The sequence below is a fragment of the Labrus bergylta genome, chromosome 6, assembly GCF_963930695.1.
Source record: "Labrus bergylta chromosome 6, fLabBer1.1, whole genome shotgun sequence".
Lineage (NCBI taxonomy): Eukaryota > Metazoa > Chordata > Actinopteri > Labriformes > Labridae > Labrus > Labrus bergylta.
Window position 1 is genome coordinate 20,876,996 of NC_089200.1, and position 23,282 is coordinate 20,900,277.

Below are 23,282 nucleotides of genomic sequence, written 5' to 3' on the forward strand. Positions count from 1 at the left end.
GAAATGTTGAAATGTTGAGGCTTGCTTTTGAACACAGTGCTGCTTAAAGTCTGATTACAATCTACCCACAATGCATATTTTGAGTTATCAAGAGAAATAAAAAAGGGATCAGAGGTGTTAGGGTTAAGGTGGTCCAGACGTATTTAAAAATAAATACAGCCTTCATGAGACGTATTACTGTCCATTTTTCAGGCCAAATGTGGGTGTACAATAATATGATCACATAAATCCAATCTCTACAGTCGGATCTGAAAAATCACATTAATATGACGTGTGTAACTGCAGGCAGTGCTTGTAGTTTCACTTATTGTGGGTTATAAAATGGATTAATCTGGACTTGTGATGGTCTTGGCACTGTTTGTCAGACAGGCCGATTACTATCATCCTTTGTTTGTGTCTATTTATGTCTGTGTCAAGTGGCTGTTTTTGTCAGGTCACTATCTTGACATCCAAAAGAAAATATGAATGGTCCTCCTAGCTGCATGCCTTTACCCTGGACCTCTCACTTCCAGCCTGAACCACGTCCAGAACACAGAAAGAAAACAGTACTGTTGGGAAAGAGCTGGGGCAGCACTCAGGTCAAAGCCCTCTCGAGTTACCAATGTCGTAGTCTAGATCCAGGAGTTTCTTCACAAGGCAATTAAAGTATATGGCATGTTTTTAAAGTGATTCAGGCAGGAAATCCATCTTTGTTCAGCTCAGCACCTCACTTCCCAGCCTCCCCCTTTCCTCTTTCTGTACACCTACACCTTCCTGTAGGACAAGTGCTTTAATGTGCAGAATCTAAGCTTGAGTACTGGCTCAAGCAGTTTCTCTCTCCTTTTCTTCGCTCTTGTTTCTCCAACAGTAGTTACAGACATTCTTTATTTTCTTCACTTTCACTAACAGGTTATTAATACTAACTACAGAGGTGAAAGAGCTCCAGTAGACATTATTGAATTATCCCCAGCAGTATAAAAGAGACTGACTGAGCAGTATTGCTCTCTCTGTCTGCTTCTTGGCCAAGATTTTATGATACCGATGGTCCACAGAAGCAACCCAGTCAACCTGAGGGTTGCTGTTGCAGTCAGTAAATCAGAAAAGCCTGTAGTTTAAATGACCAGATTTATACAATAAATCATCATAACTCTACTAATCTGTGTATTGTGTTGCCATTGTATCAAGTGACTATAATGTTAGAGTCTCCAGATCCTTATGTTGTACAAAAGTGAACCCAAAATACCCCCTGTAACGAGAGATGACATATATACGCATTTGGAGCCAGAGCATGTGCAGTAGAGATCAGCTGGTTGAGCCACAGAATAAACGTCCCACCCTTATCATAAACCAAAACACATCTAACCAGAAACTACAGGTTGGTACAGTCTACTGCAGATCAAATTATTGTGTCTGTTTTAAGCAGACACACAGTTATGGGAAGTTCAATGACTCTTGTGTTAGTGTTCAATATGTTTCCTTTCACAGTTCCTCTTCTAGTACAGAGTGCCACATTAGCTACATTTGTCCCCCTTTTTTTCTTTGCATCAAGTAACAAATTTCATCTGAACTTCTCAGACAAATGAACACTTGGACTCATAGTCACATGATAAGAACAAACCATAATGACAGAAATGTTTGAGACAAAAATGATTTGACCTGTAGCGTATTTGTATTTCTTAGTTTGACCCATGTCCCATCTGTTAACATAGAGGAGGCAGGGTTTATGAACTGTAATGTAGCCCCAAATGTTTTGGCTTCACTTTTGGGAATGTCAAGTCATCCTTCTTTTTATACAGTATGATCCCTGTCATGAACCTTTTTACTTAACTCTGCAGATATTGAGCCAAGGTAATGCTCTCATCTATTTGTCATGTAACATTAGTTTATAAAGTAAAACTCTGTAAGAGCTATGATGAACCCTGCTAACAGCCTTACAAACAATAGTCGCCTTAATTAGCGATAAGCTTTCAGAGAGAGCTAGCATCTACAGACAGCAACATTTGATGTTCACCAGTTGGTCATCTAGTGGAGGAAATTGATGTTTGATAGCGAACAACAAAAAGTTGAACAAAAGGAAATCACTTCTGGATCAATTTGCTCACATGTTAGCCATAACACCTTTGTGAGCTGGATAATCTTTAAAGGCTGTGCATTGATCAGCATAATGTGTAATTTTACTACAAAATCAGATGTGATTTATTGGTAAGAGCTAGAAGAGTCGACTGATACTATACTACTGTCATGTCTGTATGCTAGGGAAGAAGCTACAGCCAGCAGCCAGTAAGCTAGCTTAGCGAAAAGACAGGAATGACTGAAAATGTCAAGAATTTCTTTTTCGTTCAAGTGATGTTACTAAATGAGTATCTATTTGAAAAACTATTCTAATCCCTTTAGTTTTTCCATCTTCCTTCCCTCTGTCTCCCTTCTGTCTCTCATCCTGTGGTCACTGCTGTTTACTATTATGATCAGTATTATGTAACAGGGATCATGGGCACCCAATGTAGCATGACGTTAGCATTGGTTGCGAGGCCAAGGGAACGCATCACTGTTTCCCCAAGGACTAAGTGACACAGATGATAGCAGCATGCTCGCAGACATGTTGTACACACATTGGATACTTGTTCTGTTGCTATTGTAAACAGATACAAGCCTGGATTCACTTTTTTTCCATCACTCACAGCAAGAAAGGCTTTCTTAGTCACCCTTTCTCTAGATCACATGCGGCAAATAAACACACTTTGTAATTTTTATACGCAAGTACACACGGGAGGGAGGAGAAGAGTGCTGCAAGGGTAGGCAGTGTTTTGTTGGAGCTCTATGGTGTGCTTCAGCAGGTTTTCATTTGTTACGTCTCTGGCTGCCACTGCTCAGCCTTATTGAAAACATCCCATGGAATTTCCTGACGCTGCCACGGCCTAGACATCACTTCGCGGATGCACACACTCACACGTGACTGTGTATGTTTGGAACATAAAGCCATATGATCTGATTCTGCAGAGATTCATCACCAAAAGGAGTCGTTACTGTCAAAAATATACATGTCCGATTGTTTGTTTTAGTGTCTGATCCACTTTGGATCTGTTTGCTGAGAGTTGTTTATTGTGCGTATGTTTGGCTTATAATAGTCCATTGTGCAGGCAGAGCAGGCCCATATGTTTTGCAGTTGTTTGTGGTATTGTGGTGTTGAAGTGATAACTAAGGGAGAGAGCCTGCTTGGCATGCATGTGACTTTGTCTCTGTGGCTCTTCCTCTCTTAGTGCATATCTGCTTTTCTACGTTTTTTTTCTTTTCTGTCCGTCCTCCAATCGCTGCCTGCGCTCCAGTTTGTCTTTAGCTCTTATCCCATCATGATACCTGTCTCTCTGTCTCGTCTGCCACTTTATCCGTCTTAAGCTGCTATCTTCTAGAGCGTCCTATCTGTCCTTTCCATCAGCTGCTGTCTCCACTCTAATAAACTGACGCCATCCCTCACTGCTAGCAAGCTCTCTCTCTCTCTGCTTCATGCTGTTTTTACCGTCTACAATGCATAGTGCATGAGTATATAATGAACTGACAGAGATACCATGTATTTAGTGTATGTGCTTTATGTGCTGTCTGCTCAGAAGATGACAGATAGAGAGAGATAAATGGATAACATAAGTTATTGCTTATTTACAATAAATATTTTTGCCATTTAGAAAACTATCAAACATAAGAAAATTGGGAGGTGGGGGTTCAAATCTTTTGTTTTTTTCCCCAATAGACTGTCACTTTTTCATTTAATAGGGATATTTCTCAAATAGTGTTGTACATCCCATTTTCACATTTTCAAGTGTCCTTTGAAAATGGAAATCTTTTTTTGCCAGGATTTAATCTTTAACTACTTTACAAAACTTTTAAAGTATTTTCATATAAGTCTGTTTCTCCCTAATGCCTGTGAGAAGAACTGACCTATTATGTTAGCACATTGCCTCTAACAACTGTAACAACAAATTAGGTCTAATATGGTACTAATGTAAGGCTGAAGTGTCTTGTTTATTCAGGAATGAGTTCGCATAACAGTCTCTTGCTCTTAGCTACACTGGATAAATTCCTTAGTATAATTAAATCAGAACACCTCAGTAGCTTGTTTAAAGATTACACACTTCATTAGCAGCTAAAATTGCATCAAATGGCCTTTTTTTAGAGCCAATAACCTTAATGATACATTGAATAAACACATGGATGCACTAGTCCTGCTTGCTTTGATCTCTTTAGCGTTAACATTGCTCTACATGCACACCGTGAAGACTAAAGAACACAAAGACTTTCTTTTTGGGACCTTTAGTTCTGCTGGTTTCCTACTTGGTGGTTAATTGCCTTCACCTGGTGTCCCAGGTGTAAATCAGATCCTGATTAGATGGTGAGGATGAAATCCAGCTGGTCTCTGGGCCTGAGAAACAACTGATGTGAAGCACTCTCACATTGCACATACAACCACTATCACATACCTACACACTTACTTTTATCTCTGCGCTTAAGCCTGCTGGGCAGCATGTCTGTGTAATGTATGCCAGCAAAAAAACACACGCACATACACCTCGCCGACGCATGCACTCAAATATGCATTCCTTTGAAACACATAAACAAGATGACATACACATAAGCGTTTCTATGTTTGTACTGAGAAGGAAATGTGTGATTAAACTCAAACTGATACGCATATGAAAACTCCATGTGCTCCCTTAGCTGCAACTTTATCTGAAGGGTGGAGGGACGGAAATGAAGGGACGGTACAAGAATGAGATGTTGTAGTGATAAAGGCCGCCATGAGAAAGAGCTTCATGAGGATGCCAAAGCTTTTTCTATCACATGTGTGTAGGAGGGATTTTGTCTTTCTCCACCTTATTCCTCTTGGCCCAGCAGGGAGAGATGATACAGACCACAGCTGACAGAAACAAAAACAATGAATGAGGATCACTTTTGCTTAAGTTTGTTAGCTCCACTGCAGGCTAAACCAACTGTTCCTCTCCTTTTTTCTTTGTGCCTTTGAACCCCCCTCTCCGTACTTGTCTGTTTTTCCCTCAACTCACCCACTTTCTCTTTCTCCCTGCCCCATCATTAGAGCTCTTAAGACTGCAGCAGCAAGCTCACAAAGTCTAAATATTTAAACTTGGTGAATCACTGTAAAGCTTCTAACACTGAACCATTGAGCCAGCCCTCCAGCCTTTCTGACATGTACTGGCGTCAGGCCTACTGAATGCTGCCGTCAGCTCCTGGATCTGATCCCCTCTCTGGTTCTCTTGATCTCAGAATGTCAACCAGAACTTGGAAATCAAGAGCCCCATCAACAGCTGTCAGTCGTAACACCTCAGTGTGGTGCAGGGAGACAGACAGAGAGACAGATATCATAACGCATGCATAGGAAGTGAAGTCATTATGGAGATGAGGAATGAGTGAGAGATGTGAGAGTTTGAGGGGGGAAAACTCCAGATTATTCCCTTTCTACAAACTCAGAACCAATCCTGTCTTTTTAGATGTAAACACCAAGTGAAAGCTTTGCTCTGCTCTCAAGGCAATGGTCCAACTATTTCTGAAGAGTGGTGGGTTCTCTGTTAATTCAAACGTTGCTGTGTGATTTATGGAGGGATTTCGGTGCTATAAAAGTGCAAATGGAATTGCACAGCATGGTGTGGGGATGCTGGGCTTATTAAAATCTTTGTTGCATTACTCATATGTTTTTCAAAAGAAGAGAGGTAGTTCATAGCAGGATAGGTCAAAGAGAGGCTCTCCTCTATTATAGGTACATAAATAAATATGTACATCAATTGTTACTAGTTGACTACACATGCAGTTGGCATAAGTTACAAAGTAAAGGAACAACTGAACTGTAGCCCAGAGCGCTATTAATTAAGTTTGCGTGCGACAGCTCATAAATACTGCGGCACTGTTACCACCTACTCTCAATAGATAGTAATTTACTATCAGATGATGATGATGATGATGATTGCCGTTGGGATCCGAGATTGAGCAGGTCTGCACAGTCCTTGTGTGACCCATGCCCTGCGGCGGACTGCGCTTCTAACACTGTTGATAACCTAGAACTTTGTTAAAGGGATACTTCACCGGTTGAAACATGAATCTGTATTGACATTGGGTCATATATGTAATAGAATTTGAAATCAGTTTTGAAGTTGGTGCCTTCTTGACCGAGAAAAGGCAGAAAGTGTCTTTTTGGCTCACGTGGATGAAAGACAACAACTCCCACAATACACAGCAGGTCTTGTGCCTCGGCTGCCGCCTCCTATTCCTCTATCAGCCTCAACTGCTTGCCGCTATATTGCAGCCCGTAGAGATAGCAACGCACATCCGATTCAAGCACAAGACCTTCAAAATCCCCTTCATCCATATCAGTTTCAAGTTGAAAGATATTTTTCACCATTGTCGGTTATTCTCAGTTTTCTCCACAGAGCCTGTTAGCATAGCTACCAAGCAAGATGACAGACCTTGCTTTTAGATTCTGGGAGTGAGGTCCCACCCACTGATCTGTGATTGGTCTGTAGCTTCAGTGGTCGGAAATATGAGGAACTAGCTTTGTAGTTTCACCATCGCTAACCACAGCAACCTCCGATGACGCAAAATGACGATTTTTGCATCATCGGAGGCTCCTTTTCAGACTTAGAAATACAGAGCTTTCCCGTATCAGGGGAAAATGAGGGCGGGATGCACGGCCATTCAAAAATACTACGAGGTTTCTAATGATACAAAGCTTAATGCAAATGGGTGAAGTATCCCTTTAAATATGTAGAGGCTGAAGGTAATAATGATTCCCCTTTGTTTTTTGTTTGAGCATGTTTAGAGTTCCGCTGCAAACCTACATACTGTTGTGAAGCTATGATTGGACAAACTCCAACTAAGGAGATCAAAGACAGTCTCTCCATCAGCAGTCTCTCCATTAGCACAAAACAGCACAACATGTGCGAATGAAAAAGTTGTGTTTGTGGCTCAAGTAGGGTTCAGAGGCTTGTAGAATCATGCCAAGAAGCTGTTCTCGTGGCCCACGGTGGTCCAACACCTTACATGTTAGTTTTTCCTTCAATCTGTCACCCACTTGACACCTAAGTACATACTAGCAAACAAATGGAGGTGAGAGGAATTTTCCCCATCATCTCAGTCTGCTTAAAGACACTGGCACACATTTCTAAACACTCTAGAGAGGAACACACCCTCGTTTTTATTTTTTCTTCTTGATTCTCTTTTTTTCTCTCTTTTCCCCCTCATCTTTCCATCTCTCTTTCATCTTTTGTTCCAATGACTGAGGGCAACAACTTGTGTTTGTTTGGACCATAATGTAGCAACAGTACCCAGCCTGCACTCTGGTTGGGTGGCGGATGCACTTAAATGCAATCTGTTTCTACCTCTGATCACATCTATCCTCCTTCTCCCACATTCGATCCCTCAACTCCTTTTCCACGTCCATCTGTCTTCTCTATGTCCCTTTATTCATTAAATCCTTCACTTAAGTGTCTATTTCTGATCTCCTTCCTCTTGTTTTTGTGTAATGCTCTTGCTCTGATTGCAGTTTTTATTTGAGGTGGTCTGCTTTAAGGCTATGTAAGATTTTTTTTCAAAACCACAAGTGTGCATCAGTTGATTCATTGTTTACCCAGAGTAATTGCAAACACATTTGTTTATGCACAACTGAAAACATTATTCACTTCCTGTTTTTCCTCATTTTGTTGATCAATTTCCTGTGCTTCATTGGCTTTCAATTTTCATTTTCTTCCTGCACAACTACTAGTTCAGCACTTTGGAGGTTGTCCAGGGGGATGTGGACAGGCAAGGATGAACATTAGAGGGAGGCATAAATGGATGAATGGTAAACAGAGTCTGTGGTGGAGAGATGTAAATAGGCCAGAGAGATAGTAGGAGGAAAACGCAGGCTAAGGGTGGGTGGGAGTAAAGAGGTGCCGTCATGGCTGGAGTCGAGCCTGGGTGGTGACTACAGAGACATTCAGAAACTCCTTCTTTTACAACACACACTGTTGCCTTCATTCACAACCGTGCATGGAGAGAGGAGACAGAGCCCCAAAAAAAGAACTCATGCTTTAAAATGTCTTGTTTAAAGGGATACTTCACCTGTTGAAACATGAATCTGTATTGACATTGGGTCATATATGTAGTAGAAATGTGAAATACATTTTGAAGTTGGTGCCTTCTTGGCTGAGAGGCCAAAGAAAGTGTCTTTTTGGCTCATGTGGATGGGAGACACCAAATCCCAGAATGCACAGCACCGCAGGCCACTCCCACTAAGGTCAGGTTTACTGACATGTTTACTTCAACACATAAGGCCGTTTACACAACTTATTCCGAGATTTCTTCCAGAAGGAATTAGAATCTTGGAAATTCCTGTCAGAAAACAGACTCTATGTCTGTGTCCATAGGCAAACAGTGAGAGCACAGACACGACCAGTCCACCCCAGCTCGAGCCGGCCCCGGCTCCTCGTCCTCACAGCCGCGGACAGTTGGCAGCGGCCGGCGGCGGCCAGCAATATAGCCCTGAGACGGTTGCTGCCGACAGGCCGGTTTTGTTTCTCGGCTGTTGCGGCCAGTGGTGGCCTCGTAAGCAGCCAAAACACAAGACCGGCCTGAGCAGCCGTCTCGCCGCTATATGTATATTTTTTCGCCATTATCAGCTTTCTCCATAGAGCCTGTTAGCATAGCTTCCAAGCAATATGGCGGACGTTAAGTTTCGATTCTGGGAGTGAGTTCCCACCCACTGATCTGTGATTGGTCTGTAGCTTCAGTGGTTGAAAATATGAGGAACTAGCGTTGTAGTTTCACCCTGCTAACCGCAGACACTTTCAGTGAGGCAAAAATCATAATTTTGCGTCACTGGAAGCTGCTCTTTAGACTTAGAAATACAAAGATTTCCCATCTCAGGGGAAAATGAGGGCGGAATGCACGACCATTCAAAAATACTACCAGGTTTCTAATGATACAAAGCTTAATGCAATTGAGTGAAGTCTGGAAAGCCAGACAGAGAAAAAAAAAAGATAGGCCAAAGACTGGTGGCTACAGTAAACACAGACAGACAGAGGGAGACCGAGAAGAACATTAAGTTGCTACTGCAAGTGGAAATGAGGAGGAAGAGGTTATTTAACAGAGGAGTAACCGGGTCATTAACTGTGCTCTTAGGAGACACAGGAGGGGAAACACCCTGCAAGGTAGTGTGCACACTGCAAAAAGTCTAGGTTGTTTCAGCTTTCTGAGCCATATCCACAGATCACTTTGCAGTTTAAGACAGTTATGTAAATGATGGTATAGACTGAAGCTATATATAGTAGCTGCAAACATGGTTTGAGTACATTAGAGTTCTCATTGGAAAAAAATATTAGCAGACTTTGAATAACTCAGTCACTAAAATTTGCATTTACATACTACAATGTATTTTAAAGAACATGTAATCACAATCTGTCATGTTGTTTTAGAAACTGAAGAAGATATAAAGAGGTTGTTTGAGGTTAATGGAAGGCAAACACAGTGCAGCCAAGCAAAACGGCTAGATTATGGCAATAAACTGTTTTTAATAAGAGGAAGATTGTGGTTTCAATTAAAAGTAAGTAAGTAAATAAACACACCCTGTGTCATGCTTCAAATCACTTGTGACTTATTCAAAAAACTACGTAGGCTCCATTCTTTCTCCAAACTTCACCAAGTGCACAGAGTAAGGGCCTGAACATAACCATAAAACATTCATTATGGGAAAAGAGGAGGAACTCACAGCTGCAGACCATCAAAACAATGTTTGAGTGCTAAATAAAACATTTGAATAACATTTGTCTTTCTCATTGTTAAGTGTAATTGACTGTGGACTTCTAACCTCACATAGATGATTTCTATTAAAGCCTGTTAGTAGAAGAATCAGAAAAATACAATATATAGTACAATAGTATATAGTTAATCATTTCCTTTGTGCAAAAGTTAGGAAATACTTTTAAAAGTTATATTTATTTTAAATGAAACAACATAGATTAATGCTAATAGCACCTAAGTTATTTCTCACACAAAAGCACCAAGTATTTAAGGGAATTGCAGAGTATACCCGTGCAGTCAGCCTAAAAGAGCTACAAGAAGTAGAAGATTTAGAAGGAGTCAGCTGATCTCTCATTTTGGATTGTCTAGGACACATTTGCAAAGGGGATAATAAAATGCATCATACCTGATCGTAACCTTATATATCATATCGTATTGTATCATGGAACGGTTTCTTCAGGATTCTCTCTGCTTCAGAAGATCCTTACGGTTTAGTGTCCACATACTAGCCCAGCCTTCCACACACATCAGCTATGGCAAGAGCTTTTACTGCTGTGCCTAGTCACTCCAACAACAAAAAAAACACAGTACCAAACAATCCACATACAGAGTTTGATAGATAAAAAAGTAAAAACAAAACAACTTTTTCTAAGTTTGACAAATCACTCATTGAGGAACTATAAAATCCCTCAATCTTAGTTCAAACATGGGACTTAAGGAAATTTGAGAATTGTGGCTTTTGCTCTAAGATAGACAGCTTGTTTGTGTGTGTTTGAAGGAGCACACATGAATACATGTGTTTGTAGCTTTTTGTAGTTTACTCATGTCTTCTTTTAGTGACACACTGTCGACACCAGTGTTTGCACTGTGGGCCCATTTGTTTGTGTAAACAGTAGGTTGTTTAAGAAGTGGGTGCATGTTTACAGCATTCAGCAAACAAAAAATGGGTATACTGAAAGGAATACTCAGCAGATTGAATGTTTACAGAATGTCAGATTTACAGCAGGTGTGCCCAACATGTGTCGGTCTGCTGGTTGTGAAGTAAACTTAGATTCCATAGCTCAAACCATCATGGATTATGTTCTTTTTGTGTAAGTGTCAGGCATGACAGCATTGGGGAGGAAATCAAGTCAGCTCATTACCAGTCAATATGACTAACACCCTGCAGAACACACTGGAGGTGTTCTTTTCTGCCCCCAGTTTGCAGAAGTTAATGAAATAGTTGCTTGACACAGATCTGAGGGTTGTTGAATCTGTCAGCATGCAGTCACAGAATGAGCTGAATTTGGCCCTGGTGTCTTACTGGGGAAAAGGGATGAAAGAAAAAAGAAAAGGATATAAGAGAGGGGAGGAATGTGTTCTTGGTAATTCAGCAGGTATTTGTTAAGTGATACTATTTTGGATTTGTACATTTAAGAAGTATTTATTTCAAAGATAATTAACTATGAAACTCTACTTCTTACTGTTCATGCTGTGTAAAGATAAATAATTTGCAGTAAGTAAATAAATAAATAGTTTCCAGTTAAAAAGTTTCTTCTCAATAATTTGACAGCTTTGGCAAATTTTAGTTAAAGCTAGTGTCAGTATGTCAACATGCTGACGATGACAGTGCTAACATGCTAAAGATTTATCCATTATGCATTTTAGCATGCTATGATTTGTCATCATCAACACATTGTGCAGCTTAGGCTGATCCAAATGTCATTTTGAGGGTTGTCACTAAAAAATATTTGATTCTGAACTGATGATGGGGCTAGACAAAAAGTTTACCACCATAGTTATTAATCATGACAGGAGCAATATTATATATTATTATATTTACTGGTTATTTAGTTAAAACGACTAACTCAAATCCTATTGTGACACTTAAAAGTGTAGTGCATCATCAAATTTCTGAACACAGCCAACTGTCAATTCATAAGGAGACAGATTTCTAAGGTCAAGAGTAAGCCTTACTTATATTCTTGGCAGAGGTTCCTGAGGCACTGAAGAACCTCTGCTATGGCATACATTTGACACAGAAGTTTAAACCAACAAAACAATGCACCGTTCCTTCCTGTTGGGAAAATTCTGCCTCAAGCAAGGACCTACCGTAAAGCATCTTGGGGTCATGTTCATGAGAGTGGGTAAAATAGATGAGATTGACAGATGCAGTGTCTGCAGTCATGAGGGAGTTGCACTACGTAGGGAACACAACTGAGAAAGTTCTTTAAGAAACAAGGACACTGAATAAGACCTTACTTCTACTGTCGTGCAGCTAAGTTTTCTTCCGTATGGCAAAACAGGAACACACACATACAAATCTATACACCCCCCTCCACACAAAACTTCACTCTCCCCTCTGTGTAATCTCATCTGATCTTGCCCGGCAACACTTTGTTGTTAGAACCCTTCTTTCACTCTGCAGCCTATCCCAGCACTGCCTTTGAACTCTGCTGCCAAGAAAGTGTAAAACCGTGCGCCTCTTTCTTTGACTTTCAGGAATGATCAGGAACATTATAATGATAAAATTGGCAAGGGGTGAGAAGCAGAGTGGGTGCAGAGGGCTCTGACAAAGAACAAGCAATAGTGAATATTGTCAATGTGCTGTTAATACGCTTCAGAAGAAAAGTAAGGTGTGTGGGTGTGTGAGTGTGTGAATTCCTGTGTGTCTGCAAATATTTTGTGTGTAGGTTTGTGAATATTTGTGAGCAAAAATGTGAGCTCTTTTGTTAGGGTCTGTGTTGTGTGAGAATCAAGGGAGATGTCAGGCTACATTACAGTTTATTGCTGGTTGAGTGACATGCAGGATTATCGGCTGATGGGAGAAATAAAGAAAAGCTTTTATCATTGTAAGGCTGAGGCCCACATGTTTGATGTTAGTCTGAAGGAATCATACATATGGAGAAGGAAAGTGGGAGATGGGTGGAGTGGAGGTGTAAGGTTGAGTGCTGGCAATATGGGGTCATTACGGAGCAACAAGGGGGCCTTGCAAATGAAGAGCAAACATGCTTCTGAACAACCCCTGTTTTTCTTCAGATCCTCCACAATCCATTTTTTTGCTTCAGTCTATATAACAGGACTGTAATTCACACCATATATAGTGTCCCTACACCTTTGGTGGGAAAATATTGTTTTGGTGAGGGAAGGGTTCTGAGTTGTTGAGTTGGGACATATCAAGTGTTGACCTTAGGTTTTGATTTTCAGGTTTATACAAAAACAAATGTCAAAATTTAAAAATATAAGTTGTTACAATTTATCCTAGGGGATAGCTGATTGTTTATACCATATATACTGGAAGTCCATCTAAAGGTTGGCAAGACTTTACCTGAAAAAAATGTAACCCAACTGGGGAACCTCAGGGTTTTGTACTGGGCCCCCACTTTATTTCCTATATGCATCTGGTCACTTATTCACTCAAATGTTTTTTTTACCAATGCTATAAAAATGTCACTTTAATAATTCAGTCTTTTCATGGTTTAGGGCCTATGTGGCAGCACAAATCTCTGGATGTCTTGCTAATTTTTCTCACTGTACAGTTGCACAGAACTAAAAGTAAAAAGTAAAGTAATCTTTTCATCACAACATCATAGGATTGGTCATTTCTGCACACAGACTGCAGGACAGGTCCCGGCTTGTGCCAAGACAACTGCAACACGCTCCTGGAATATGTGCCTCATGTGCAATAGCAACTCTGCAGTTCACTTTAAAGTGTAGCCTGGCTGGTCTTCAAAGTACCTACAGTTCCCCAAACTATACCCCATCTCCACCCAAACCCTGACTACATTTGACAGGGTCATAAATGACAATTTAAGAATTTGTCCTGATAGTGGTGTACAGTTATATTAAAAGTCAGGGGATAAGCATGATCACACGGACAGGAAAGCATAAATGCTTATACAAAATTAAAAGCCATCCAGCCAAAAGTTGTTGAGATATTATTGTCTTACATCTGGTTTGAACTCTGTCTTGCTTCTTGCTGATTTTGCACTGCCCTGCACCTAAGTGATGTGCATACAACTACCTCCTTGCTTCTTAGATATGTCATGACTTTTGGCTTTTGCCTACTGTTAGGTCACTTCCTTGGGAACCACAGTGTGCTGGACATCCTGAGGCAGGAGGGCTACGAGATCATCCACATGCCCTCTGATCACCAGGAGCCAGTCACAGAGTGAGTAAGCAGTAACAACAAAAAATAACAGAAAGTAATCTGATTTAATTACATTAGTTAGACAAACAAAGACATAATTCCCATGTAACTAAGTCATGAGTCCTGGAGAATTCTAGTTTTGCACAGGTCATCAGTCAACAGTTACCCTGTCAGGTTTACAAATAGACGTTAACCTGACATGGTGACGTAAGGAAAGGAAGAGTAGGTGTGATATGCATCAGAAGATAAACCATAATGTTTGAGTAAAAAGGCCTTTGTAAAAGAGCACTCGTACGATGTAAGATTTTGACTGGTGTGAAGACACATACAATTAATCTACAGGAGAAAGAGAAAAAGGAAACAACTCAGCCAGTCAAAATCTATCTTCATCTGGAGTCAAGTTAATCTCATTAGATTTATTGAAGTGCAATCAAGATATGGTCAAAATAGTGCTCTGCAACAAGTAAAGCTCAGCTATGCAGAAATCCTTTGATACCACATCAACTCCCTCACCTTCCTCCCCGGCTCCCTCCCCTCTTTCCTCCCTCCTTCTCTCTCCTGCCGGCCAAAGGCGGTTTGCCAGAAGTGGTTCTGCCTGTTCTCAGCTGCCATCAATACCACGGTCAACACAAACACACAAGTACACTTGCATGCAGTGTTAGTAGAGTCAGTTTAAGGAGAGACACGTTTGCTTGACATCCTATTGCATTTCCTCATAAAAACTTTCAACAATCTCTCTTAATATCTCAGTGTGCGTGTACAGCCACATTCCCTGGCAGAGAGCAGCACCCTTCTCACCTAGGGGGTTGATCCATGGGCCTGTAAAACAGTAACTAAAGCCACTTGAATCAGGGTTGAAATGGAAAAAGGAGGCAAAGCAAGGGGAATCTCTTTAAAACATCTCTATCCATCAATTTAACTGAGGCTTTTACAAATTTCTCATGAATGAAAAGCTGTAAACATAGCAGCCCATCTTCCCACGCCCTGTTTTTAAGTTTGGGGCTTCATCCAACAGTTCTGGTTTAAAATGTAACAAGTGGACTGACTTACTGTGGTCACAAAACACTTGCCTACGCTGCACCCACACACAACCACATGACCACACACTAACATGTGTACAGGCACACAGACACGTTTAGCTCCCCAACACAAGGTGAAGTGACAGCAGAGGGAAAACACCACAAGACGGTTGAATGAGAGGTGTTTATGAAAGCTGTTAGCCTCAGACTGGGGCCGATTGGCAAAAGGTCTTTTTGAGTGATTATATGACTGACAGACGGAGCAGACTGAAGCAGGGTTTGGCTCAACAGTAGCTGGACCACAGGCCTGCAGCTATCAGCACCCTGACCAGGATGGTTTTCTGGACTGTTAAAGTAGAAGTGCAGACCATTGAATTTATGAAGACTATGGAGAAGAACAAGTATGTGTTAGCAGTGGAAATGATTAAGATCCATGCTCTGATTTTTCACATCATCATGTGTGTTAAAATGATTTCATAGATGTACATCTATACAGGACATTTTTTTTAAATTACTTTTACTGCTTTTTAAAGTGTTACAGAGCACAGTAGGTTGTTTGAATGTTCTACCTTAAAACACAAAGTCACATGCGAGCCATATTGACAGGAAAAGAACAAGAGAGGAGAAAGTATGAGTAATGGGTGGAAGAAAGAGGAGCTCCTTTTTCGAGGAGAGGCCGGTGTTTCTGGGTGGTCTGCTTTGGGCAGATGTCAGTTTAGACGAAAAAGTAAGGCCACAAGAGTTACAACTTCTTCTAAAGCTGCCTGCTGGGGCGGCATTAGAAGCTGCTCATATAGCGTTTATGGGCAAGGAGTCCTATGTGGTGTTCATGTCCTTGATTGAAGTCAAGAGTTGGAAGTGGAAAGCAATAGAGTGGTCTGAAACCACTAACAATAACATTGTTTGGCAGCCAGTTTAAAATCTTTAAAAACATGAAACGGTCTCAAAGTTTCACATACAATCAACTCAGAGACACAAGAAACACTTGTTTTCCATCCATACGTCAAAGCTTGAAGTGACCGTGTCAAAATTGATTTCAGACTTTTTAAGGTTAAAATAAACCTTGAGGGCTTTTATTTTAAGTAGAGGATTAGCATGTAAATTCCATTGCCCCAGGGCTCTTAATCAAAACAATAACAAAAGATGACACTGAGGCTGATCGGGAATCATTGGAGTGATTCTCTGCTACTGCATCACCACCTCTGGTGAAAAAAAACTCTGTGTTGACCGTATTCAAGTCAAACAGGCGAAACAGGCCTGAGGAAGAGAATACGTTTAACGACGAGCTAATGTATAAATAAGTATAATTCGCATTACGTTTTTATCACAACAGCACACACAGCAACAGTACGGCAGCTTTCAGTAGCAGCTCCCGCTTCCTTGAGTAGCAGTCTTTGATGTAACATTCGGTGTGTTAATGGCAACAATAAACATGTCGTGTCTGTCATGGCGGCTCCTTCATGGCGATGCTGCGGCAAGACACGTCCTATTAAATATTTCTTTAACTTTGGTGACTGTTGGAAATATTTCAGGTAATTCAAGTACTCAACAACATATAACATATGATTAGTCATTATTTAGTTACTTAAGATATTTTCAGTGTAGAAATTCTACATATTGTATCTTTAATTTACTAATACCCAATATTCTTTTTCTGCTTTAGGACTAAACCAACTGAAAAACCCAAAGGGGGAAAGGAGGAGATCTCAGACACATTCGCAGCATCTCCCAGCAGCTGGCTAACCACTCCACCAGAGACGGAGATTGAGCTGGAGGAACCAGAGGACATGCCTGGCCTTGGAGACGAGGAGCTGCCTCACTTGCTGCTCCCTGACAGCCTGAGCCAGCTGGAGGAATTCGGCCGACACAAACGTCCTCACAAAGCTCACCGCGGCGGCCATGGGAGACCCCGCCTATTCAGCGACCTATGGGTTCGAATTGGAGACAGGTAGCCAATATGATAAGTTCACTTTTCACAAAGGAACTTGGGCTTGGCTTAGAATACAGGACTTTAGGGTTGATTTATACTTCATTCATCACTCCCTACAATCAAAGGAACATGGTTTAGGACCTTGGTTAGTATTGCTGTTGGCCCAGATATTTAAGTAATGTGAGGTATTCACAGATCCAGCCCTTCACTTCTCCTTCCAGATAATATCTGTCATGTTTGATTGAAAATCTTGGTGATTACATCAGTACTTTCAAAGCCAGACCCTAGTATCCAAAGAGAGAGAGAAGTCTAATGAAATTGTGACTGTGTTTCCAAGAAATGGTAACAATTGTAGCGACTGTGGCTAACATTAGCTGGCATACATCTGATGAATGAACAGGTACTATCTGATGTCCAGTCCTTTTGTAAAGACAACACAAACCATGTTTATGCATCTCCCCTACTGTTCTCTCACCCAGGCATGTTATAATAATCACAACCTTTATTTACAGAGCACTTTTCAAAATCCAGTGACAAAGTGCTGAGCCTTCTTTTTTTAAACACTGAGAAGCTTAGCATTACTTGTAGTAATAGTAGTAACAGTTTTGTTAACATCTGCTTTACCATGACATCACGGGAGGTCATGCAGGTCAAACTGAGGTGACATATGCTCGGTCTTGTACACAGGCTTATCATGATCTAAGATTAGAAAGAGGAACAAAATATGTTTAGTCAAATAGTGCGATCAGTGCCTCCAGGAAGTGGTGATGTTGCGTGGCCAGCAGTAATGGTTGCTCTGTTTGTCTCAGAAGTTTGAGACCTTTTTGTGGTTGGTTGGTTTGTAGGTTGGTTAATACGTCTTAGTACTTGCATAAGGAGTGACAAAAGATAATTGGCAACTCTTTTTGGTGCTTGATTCAGATCATGTGGATATATCAGAGTAATATAAAGTCCTGGTTCAGATACTATTGTGAGATTTCATTATAAGATGTTAGAAAATAAATTATCTTAAAGGGGCTATATGACTTTCAAAAATACTGCGTTTGTAGCGACACCGCAACCAGTAACCTGTTGCTCGCTCTCCCTCGCGTGCTCGTCATACGTGCTCATACGTACACAAACGAGCATCATCATCGGCCGCAAAACACTGGATATTTACCAGCATGATGTTTACAGAGGAGGTAAGTGGACATACACGTTGAGAACGTGCATAAAATGTCACTTTCTGGAGCTTTCGTTGAAAATACGACCGAGGCAACACAGATAGACAGTGGACATCTACTTTTTCACATCAGATAACTGTTCGCTTATTAATGGCCGACAAAAAACGATTTATATATGTTAAAAGTTACATATAGCCCCTTTAATGTATGGAATAAAGCAATTGAATGAAGATACTTTTAGTAACCTGGATTTATTGTGTTGTCTCGCTCTTATCCAGCACTACTCCACCACCTACTGTGAGGATAATCAATGGTTACGTGACAGTGGCGCCTCCGCTGACCCATCAGGAGCAGCGCAGACAGGTGGAGATCTTCACTACAGAGCGCCATCCCAGTCCAGCTTCCTCCACCCCGCCTAACCCCAGCTCGGCACAGCCAGCCTCAGTCCACAGCACAGTCACACTGTCCTGTATTTTAGCCTGGCTGCTTTCACACATGCTGTTCACCTCCTGACCAGAAGACAGCTTGATCTCAATGACAAAAACTTGAGACACTTCTGCCTCGGTACCAGAGCAGTGCAATGTACCTGATAGGCAATGAATGACCATCAGCACGTGCAGGAAAGAGACAGATGAATGTTTTTTTCAGCCAGAGGAAGACATTCTTATGTAGGATGACCCTGCTGTCGGCCATCGCCAATAGGAAGGAACAAGTACCAGTCTGCAAAAAGTCTTTATAAACGTATCTCAAATTGTGTGGAATAACCTCACAGCCATGAATCAAGCAACAAGAAGACTGTGTGGGACTTAAAAGGGAGGAGTTGGGGAACCTCATGAAAGTATTATAATATAATAACAAACACAATGAAGACCTGTAACTTTGAAGAGTTTGTGTGGTGGAATAATCTACCAAATAAAAATGTTAATACTGTAGAGAGAAATAATACTGACAGCCATAATGAGAATAGAAGATACTAATTATAACAGTGAGATTAATGAGTTCAATGCAAACAGTCAGCTGTACTTTGTAGGAGGTGGAGCTCTCAGTTGCCACTTTTGTAAATTGTGCATTTTGTTCATAAATAAATATTGTATATTTATTATTTCTGGAAGAAAGGAGTATATTTTCTTGCTTGTTGAAGATTAATGAAATAATAAATATGAACATTTGTTTGTATGTCTGTGTACATTCATATAATGTGTCTATTGAAATACATGTTGTGATTATTGATAACAGACGGAGCTCCCTTGAAGAACTATAAGGCATCAATTCATCCATTCATACATGTTTTTTTAATGATAAACTATGTAAACTTAAAGGCCAACAATTCAATTGGGATCATTTTAGTGATGTGTTGAAGTTACAATTTTGTCTTTTCAAACTCTAAATCGCATGAGCTTTTATGGATTCTAAAAATAAAATACATGATGAAATATATATGTATATTATATGAGACAGGAAATCACCCTGAATATATTAAATATCAATACATCTTACAATGAAAACATCATTTGAAAGTAAATGGTTTTAAAATTGAAAAAAAAGTGTGGTAGGGGAAAATGTTCAACAGGTCATCTCAGTCTGCCACCTGCTGGATGAAACGTATAAAACAGCCCCTGCATCGTGCCTCATGTCTCCATCACCAGTGAAAGAGCACCTCAAAGATAAAACAGAGAAATTCTCCAATTAGGGAAACTCTGCATGAAATCAAAAGTACTTGAACACGGGTGGAAAAGGTTTGAAGACACATGCAGTGAAGGAGAGTTAGATAGAGTGCATGTCTTCACGGAGGACTGCAACTTTTCATGAAGATGGTAAGACAAGTTCACAATGCAATGAAGAAATAAATATGTAATAAAAATCTATATTGTTATTAAATTGTCAGCAGGTTATTGCAATCACAAACGGACATTACATAATCTCTTATGCACAACGAAGTACAAAATAAGGTCAAAGTCATGTTTATAATGCCAGTGAATGTTTGTTTCAAAGTAAGCAGTAAGACTCTCATCACAACAATAAGCAAACAGAAAATTTTACACGAAGGCCGAAAGAAGAGAGAAAAGAAAAGTATTTTTGATCACTGTTAACAAACTGGCTGACTATTGTCTAGCTATTGAAGCTCAGCATTTTCCCAGAATCTCCTGAATTTAGTGGCCAGCCTGCCTTACACTTATTTTTCAGTCTCAATAGGATACACCGACTTCTAAATCCTCTCTGATTGATCAATGATTGATTGACAATGTCCGTGGTATGCTGCAATTTTTGTTTTCCTAGGATGATCGGATGACCCTCACTAATCTCTCTAGAAATGGCTCATATAAGCACAAACTAAATATTCAAAAGCAGTCTTACATATCACTGCTTATAACAGAGGAAGATTATCCTCTGCTGGACGGGCCACATAAGAAAGAGAGTATACCCACTTCCTTAGGCACCCCTACATCACTGCTTATTCTGTATTGTTACATTCTAGTACAAAGAACTATTAATTGTATTAGCTTAAAGTTGAAAATGTTTTAAGGTCTTATAGGAAGCTGAAAGTTAATGTGAAGCTGAAAGCATTCATTTACCCCTCAGATTTCAGTTTCATTAAAGTGTAATGTAAATGAAAAAAGGCAGCTATGCATTAATTACTTTTCCCAAAATGAGATGTGATGAACTTCTAATCAAACATCTTAAGTCAGAATTGTTATTTTTTGTCTTCCTTTAATTCAGCAAGCGATGATATGTTTAGTATAAAACATGATAAAAATGTGGAAGAAGAAAAGGCCTTGGATAGTCACATCGAGTTTACAGCCTGCAGGCGGGAAAAGTAATCTACTGGTGGAAAGGTGAACACACTGGACGGTAAAATACAGCATGTACACAGAGAGCAAATCAAAATATTGAACGCTATCCCTTTACAAATATCATTTTTGCGAGACACTTGACGGCCAGACTGTAAAGAAGCCGATAGAATATACTAGTTGAATGAATATATTTGTTTAACAAACATTTAATTCTGTCCCTAGATGCTAAAAAATAATTTAAATAAAACGTGTTAGTGCTTATTGTATACCCACAACACAAAAATGTTACAAGTCTGTAGTCAGAACTTTTGCCACTAGGTGGCAGAAGAATCCTTTACTAACTTCTGCAGCTGCATGAAGGCACAAAGTGATGCCTGTGAGAGTCTGGGTAAAAGGCCTCCGAACCAGAGGCTGAAGACAGACACACACAGAGGCTTTGCTTTATTGAAACACGTATTAACGTGACACCTTTTAACTTAAAATTATTCAATAAGTGAAAAATGTGAATTTAATTGAACATGACAAATAATCCTGAAAAACTGAACATATTGATTCAAACTTGTTAGTAGAATAAGGGCCGGTAAAATTGTGTTCAAATGTGATGTTAATTTATCATTATAATAAATATAAACATATCTTTGTGTGTGCCTGTGATTATTTCTGTATACTATTGTTGAAAACTCAATAAAAATATTCTTTATAATAAATATAATGAAGAAATATATGCGTTAATTTATGATTGTGATAAATATATCATACAGCGATATACGTACAGTATAACAGACATTTCTTCTATGCACTGGACAGCTTTTGTAATTTAGTTTTTATCCTCAACATGATCATGAAGTATCAAAGAAACAAACACTTAAACTTATCACACCTTTTACAATGTACACATACTCATGAAAATATGTCCTTCATTTAATGCTAATTAAGCTCATATCTATGAATATTATTTTAACCTTTTTTTTACTCTACCACCTCACTCTCTATGAGCAAAGGTCACGACAGCATGGCTTGATTACTTTATGATATCAGATGAGAAGCGTTTTGATCATTTCTTTTTAAATGTATCTGTAAAATTCTCAAAGTTAAGCTTTACATTCAGATAACTGACTTTGTTGCTTGGCTGTACTTTATTTATGTGAAATATTCCTAGATAATATAATATTTATCTATTAGACCTTAAGGGCCAATAACTTAAGGTCTACCTGACACTTCTTGGTTTGATCAAATAAATCTTTAAAATTTAAGTACAAATATTTAGGTTACCTTTGTCGAAAATAAAGTCAGTGCAATTCATATATTTTTAAATTGGCAAAATACAAATTTTACCAAAACCTCTCATGGTGATTAAATGCCTCTGATCAATATTACTTAAGGAGTTTAACACACTTTTAACTTTAAAATAATCTTTCAGGACACCGTTCCCCTCGTAAACATTTTCCTCTTAAAAGCTGATGGAAAAAAAGTAAAGATTGAGTTTTTTAGAACAAACAGCTTTTTCGCCCCTTAAGCCAAGACAGGACAATATTTGCCTTAGCTAGAATACCATTTTCCCTGGACTTTGGGGTGTTGTTTGAACGAGCGGGGGCCTTGACAGGGAGCTCTGAGAGCTGACCCTCACTCTGCAGGGGACACGCCGCCTGCCGCATATAAATAAAAGATTACAGTGGAAAATCAATTTCTGAGCAAACTCATTAAAAATGCCCCTCACCTTAAATGATTCCCATTTCCTCCATTCAACCTGTTAACGCCTAGCTGTCCCTGAGACTGACCCCCCCTCCCCATCCTTCCTCTGCCCTGTTGCTCCCCCCCTCCCCCGGTGGTAATTACTTGCACAAGTCGTTTTTTGCCCTTTGATTTGAACCGTTTCACAAATGAAGGTTAAGTTTGTTTAACCAGGCTGGATTTGCCAGTCATGTTAAAGCATATAATGCGCCAGGCTCTCGGTTTCTCCACACACCTCCAACAACCCTGTCTCCTTCCCTGTTGGCCTGAACCTTTTTTTTCTTCTATTTTTTTTTTTTTTTTTTGGGGGGGGGGTTAAGGCTCCAAGGTTAAGGCTCACTGGGCCTGAGGATGCCTGCAGCGGATCAGGATTCAGACCCATTGACTTGACTGAAAGGGGACCAGGAAGTAGTTAAAAATCACCTCTGGTAAAAGGATTAAGAATCAAACATGTTTGCCCTTAAAGGATGTTATGGTGCTCTCAGAAAGTTGCTGGACTAAATAGGAACGAGATGAGGGATCATTTGTTAACTTTTCTCCAAGGTCTTGGGCCTGGAAGCCTCTTCCATTGACATATATTGTATACTTTCTCCTTTACAATGTAACAATGTATAGAAGACCTGTGGCATACTGCTTAGAGAAATAAGTGCACAATAGCGAAAGAAACACAAGAGCATAGTGTTTTCACATTTCATCGAAGTAGCTGCTGACCGATCGATAAAGTAACAGCAGCCAAGGTGAACATCGATCTCAGGCAGCTGGACA

General features: G+C 40.0%; 1 protein-coding gene across 1 annotated transcript in view; it reads left to right on the forward strand.

Moving 5' to 3' along the window:
- The window catches only part of trabd2b (TraB domain containing 2B), a 66,207-nt gene extending 47,037 nt beyond the window's left edge, over nucleotides 1–19,170 (forward strand). Inside the window, exons 5-7 of the mRNA XM_020647624.3 lie at nucleotides 13,807–13,903; nucleotides 16,565–16,849; nucleotides 18,273–19,170. Of these exons, the coding sequence (XP_020503280.1) occupies nucleotides 13,807–13,903; nucleotides 16,565–16,849; nucleotides 18,273–18,507 (617 nt within the window). The 3' untranslated portion in view covers nucleotides 18,508–19,170. The remainder of the gene's footprint in view (nucleotides 1–13,806; nucleotides 13,904–16,564; nucleotides 16,850–18,272) is intronic.
- The last annotated feature ends 4,112 nt before the right edge of the window (nucleotides 19,171–23,282 follow it).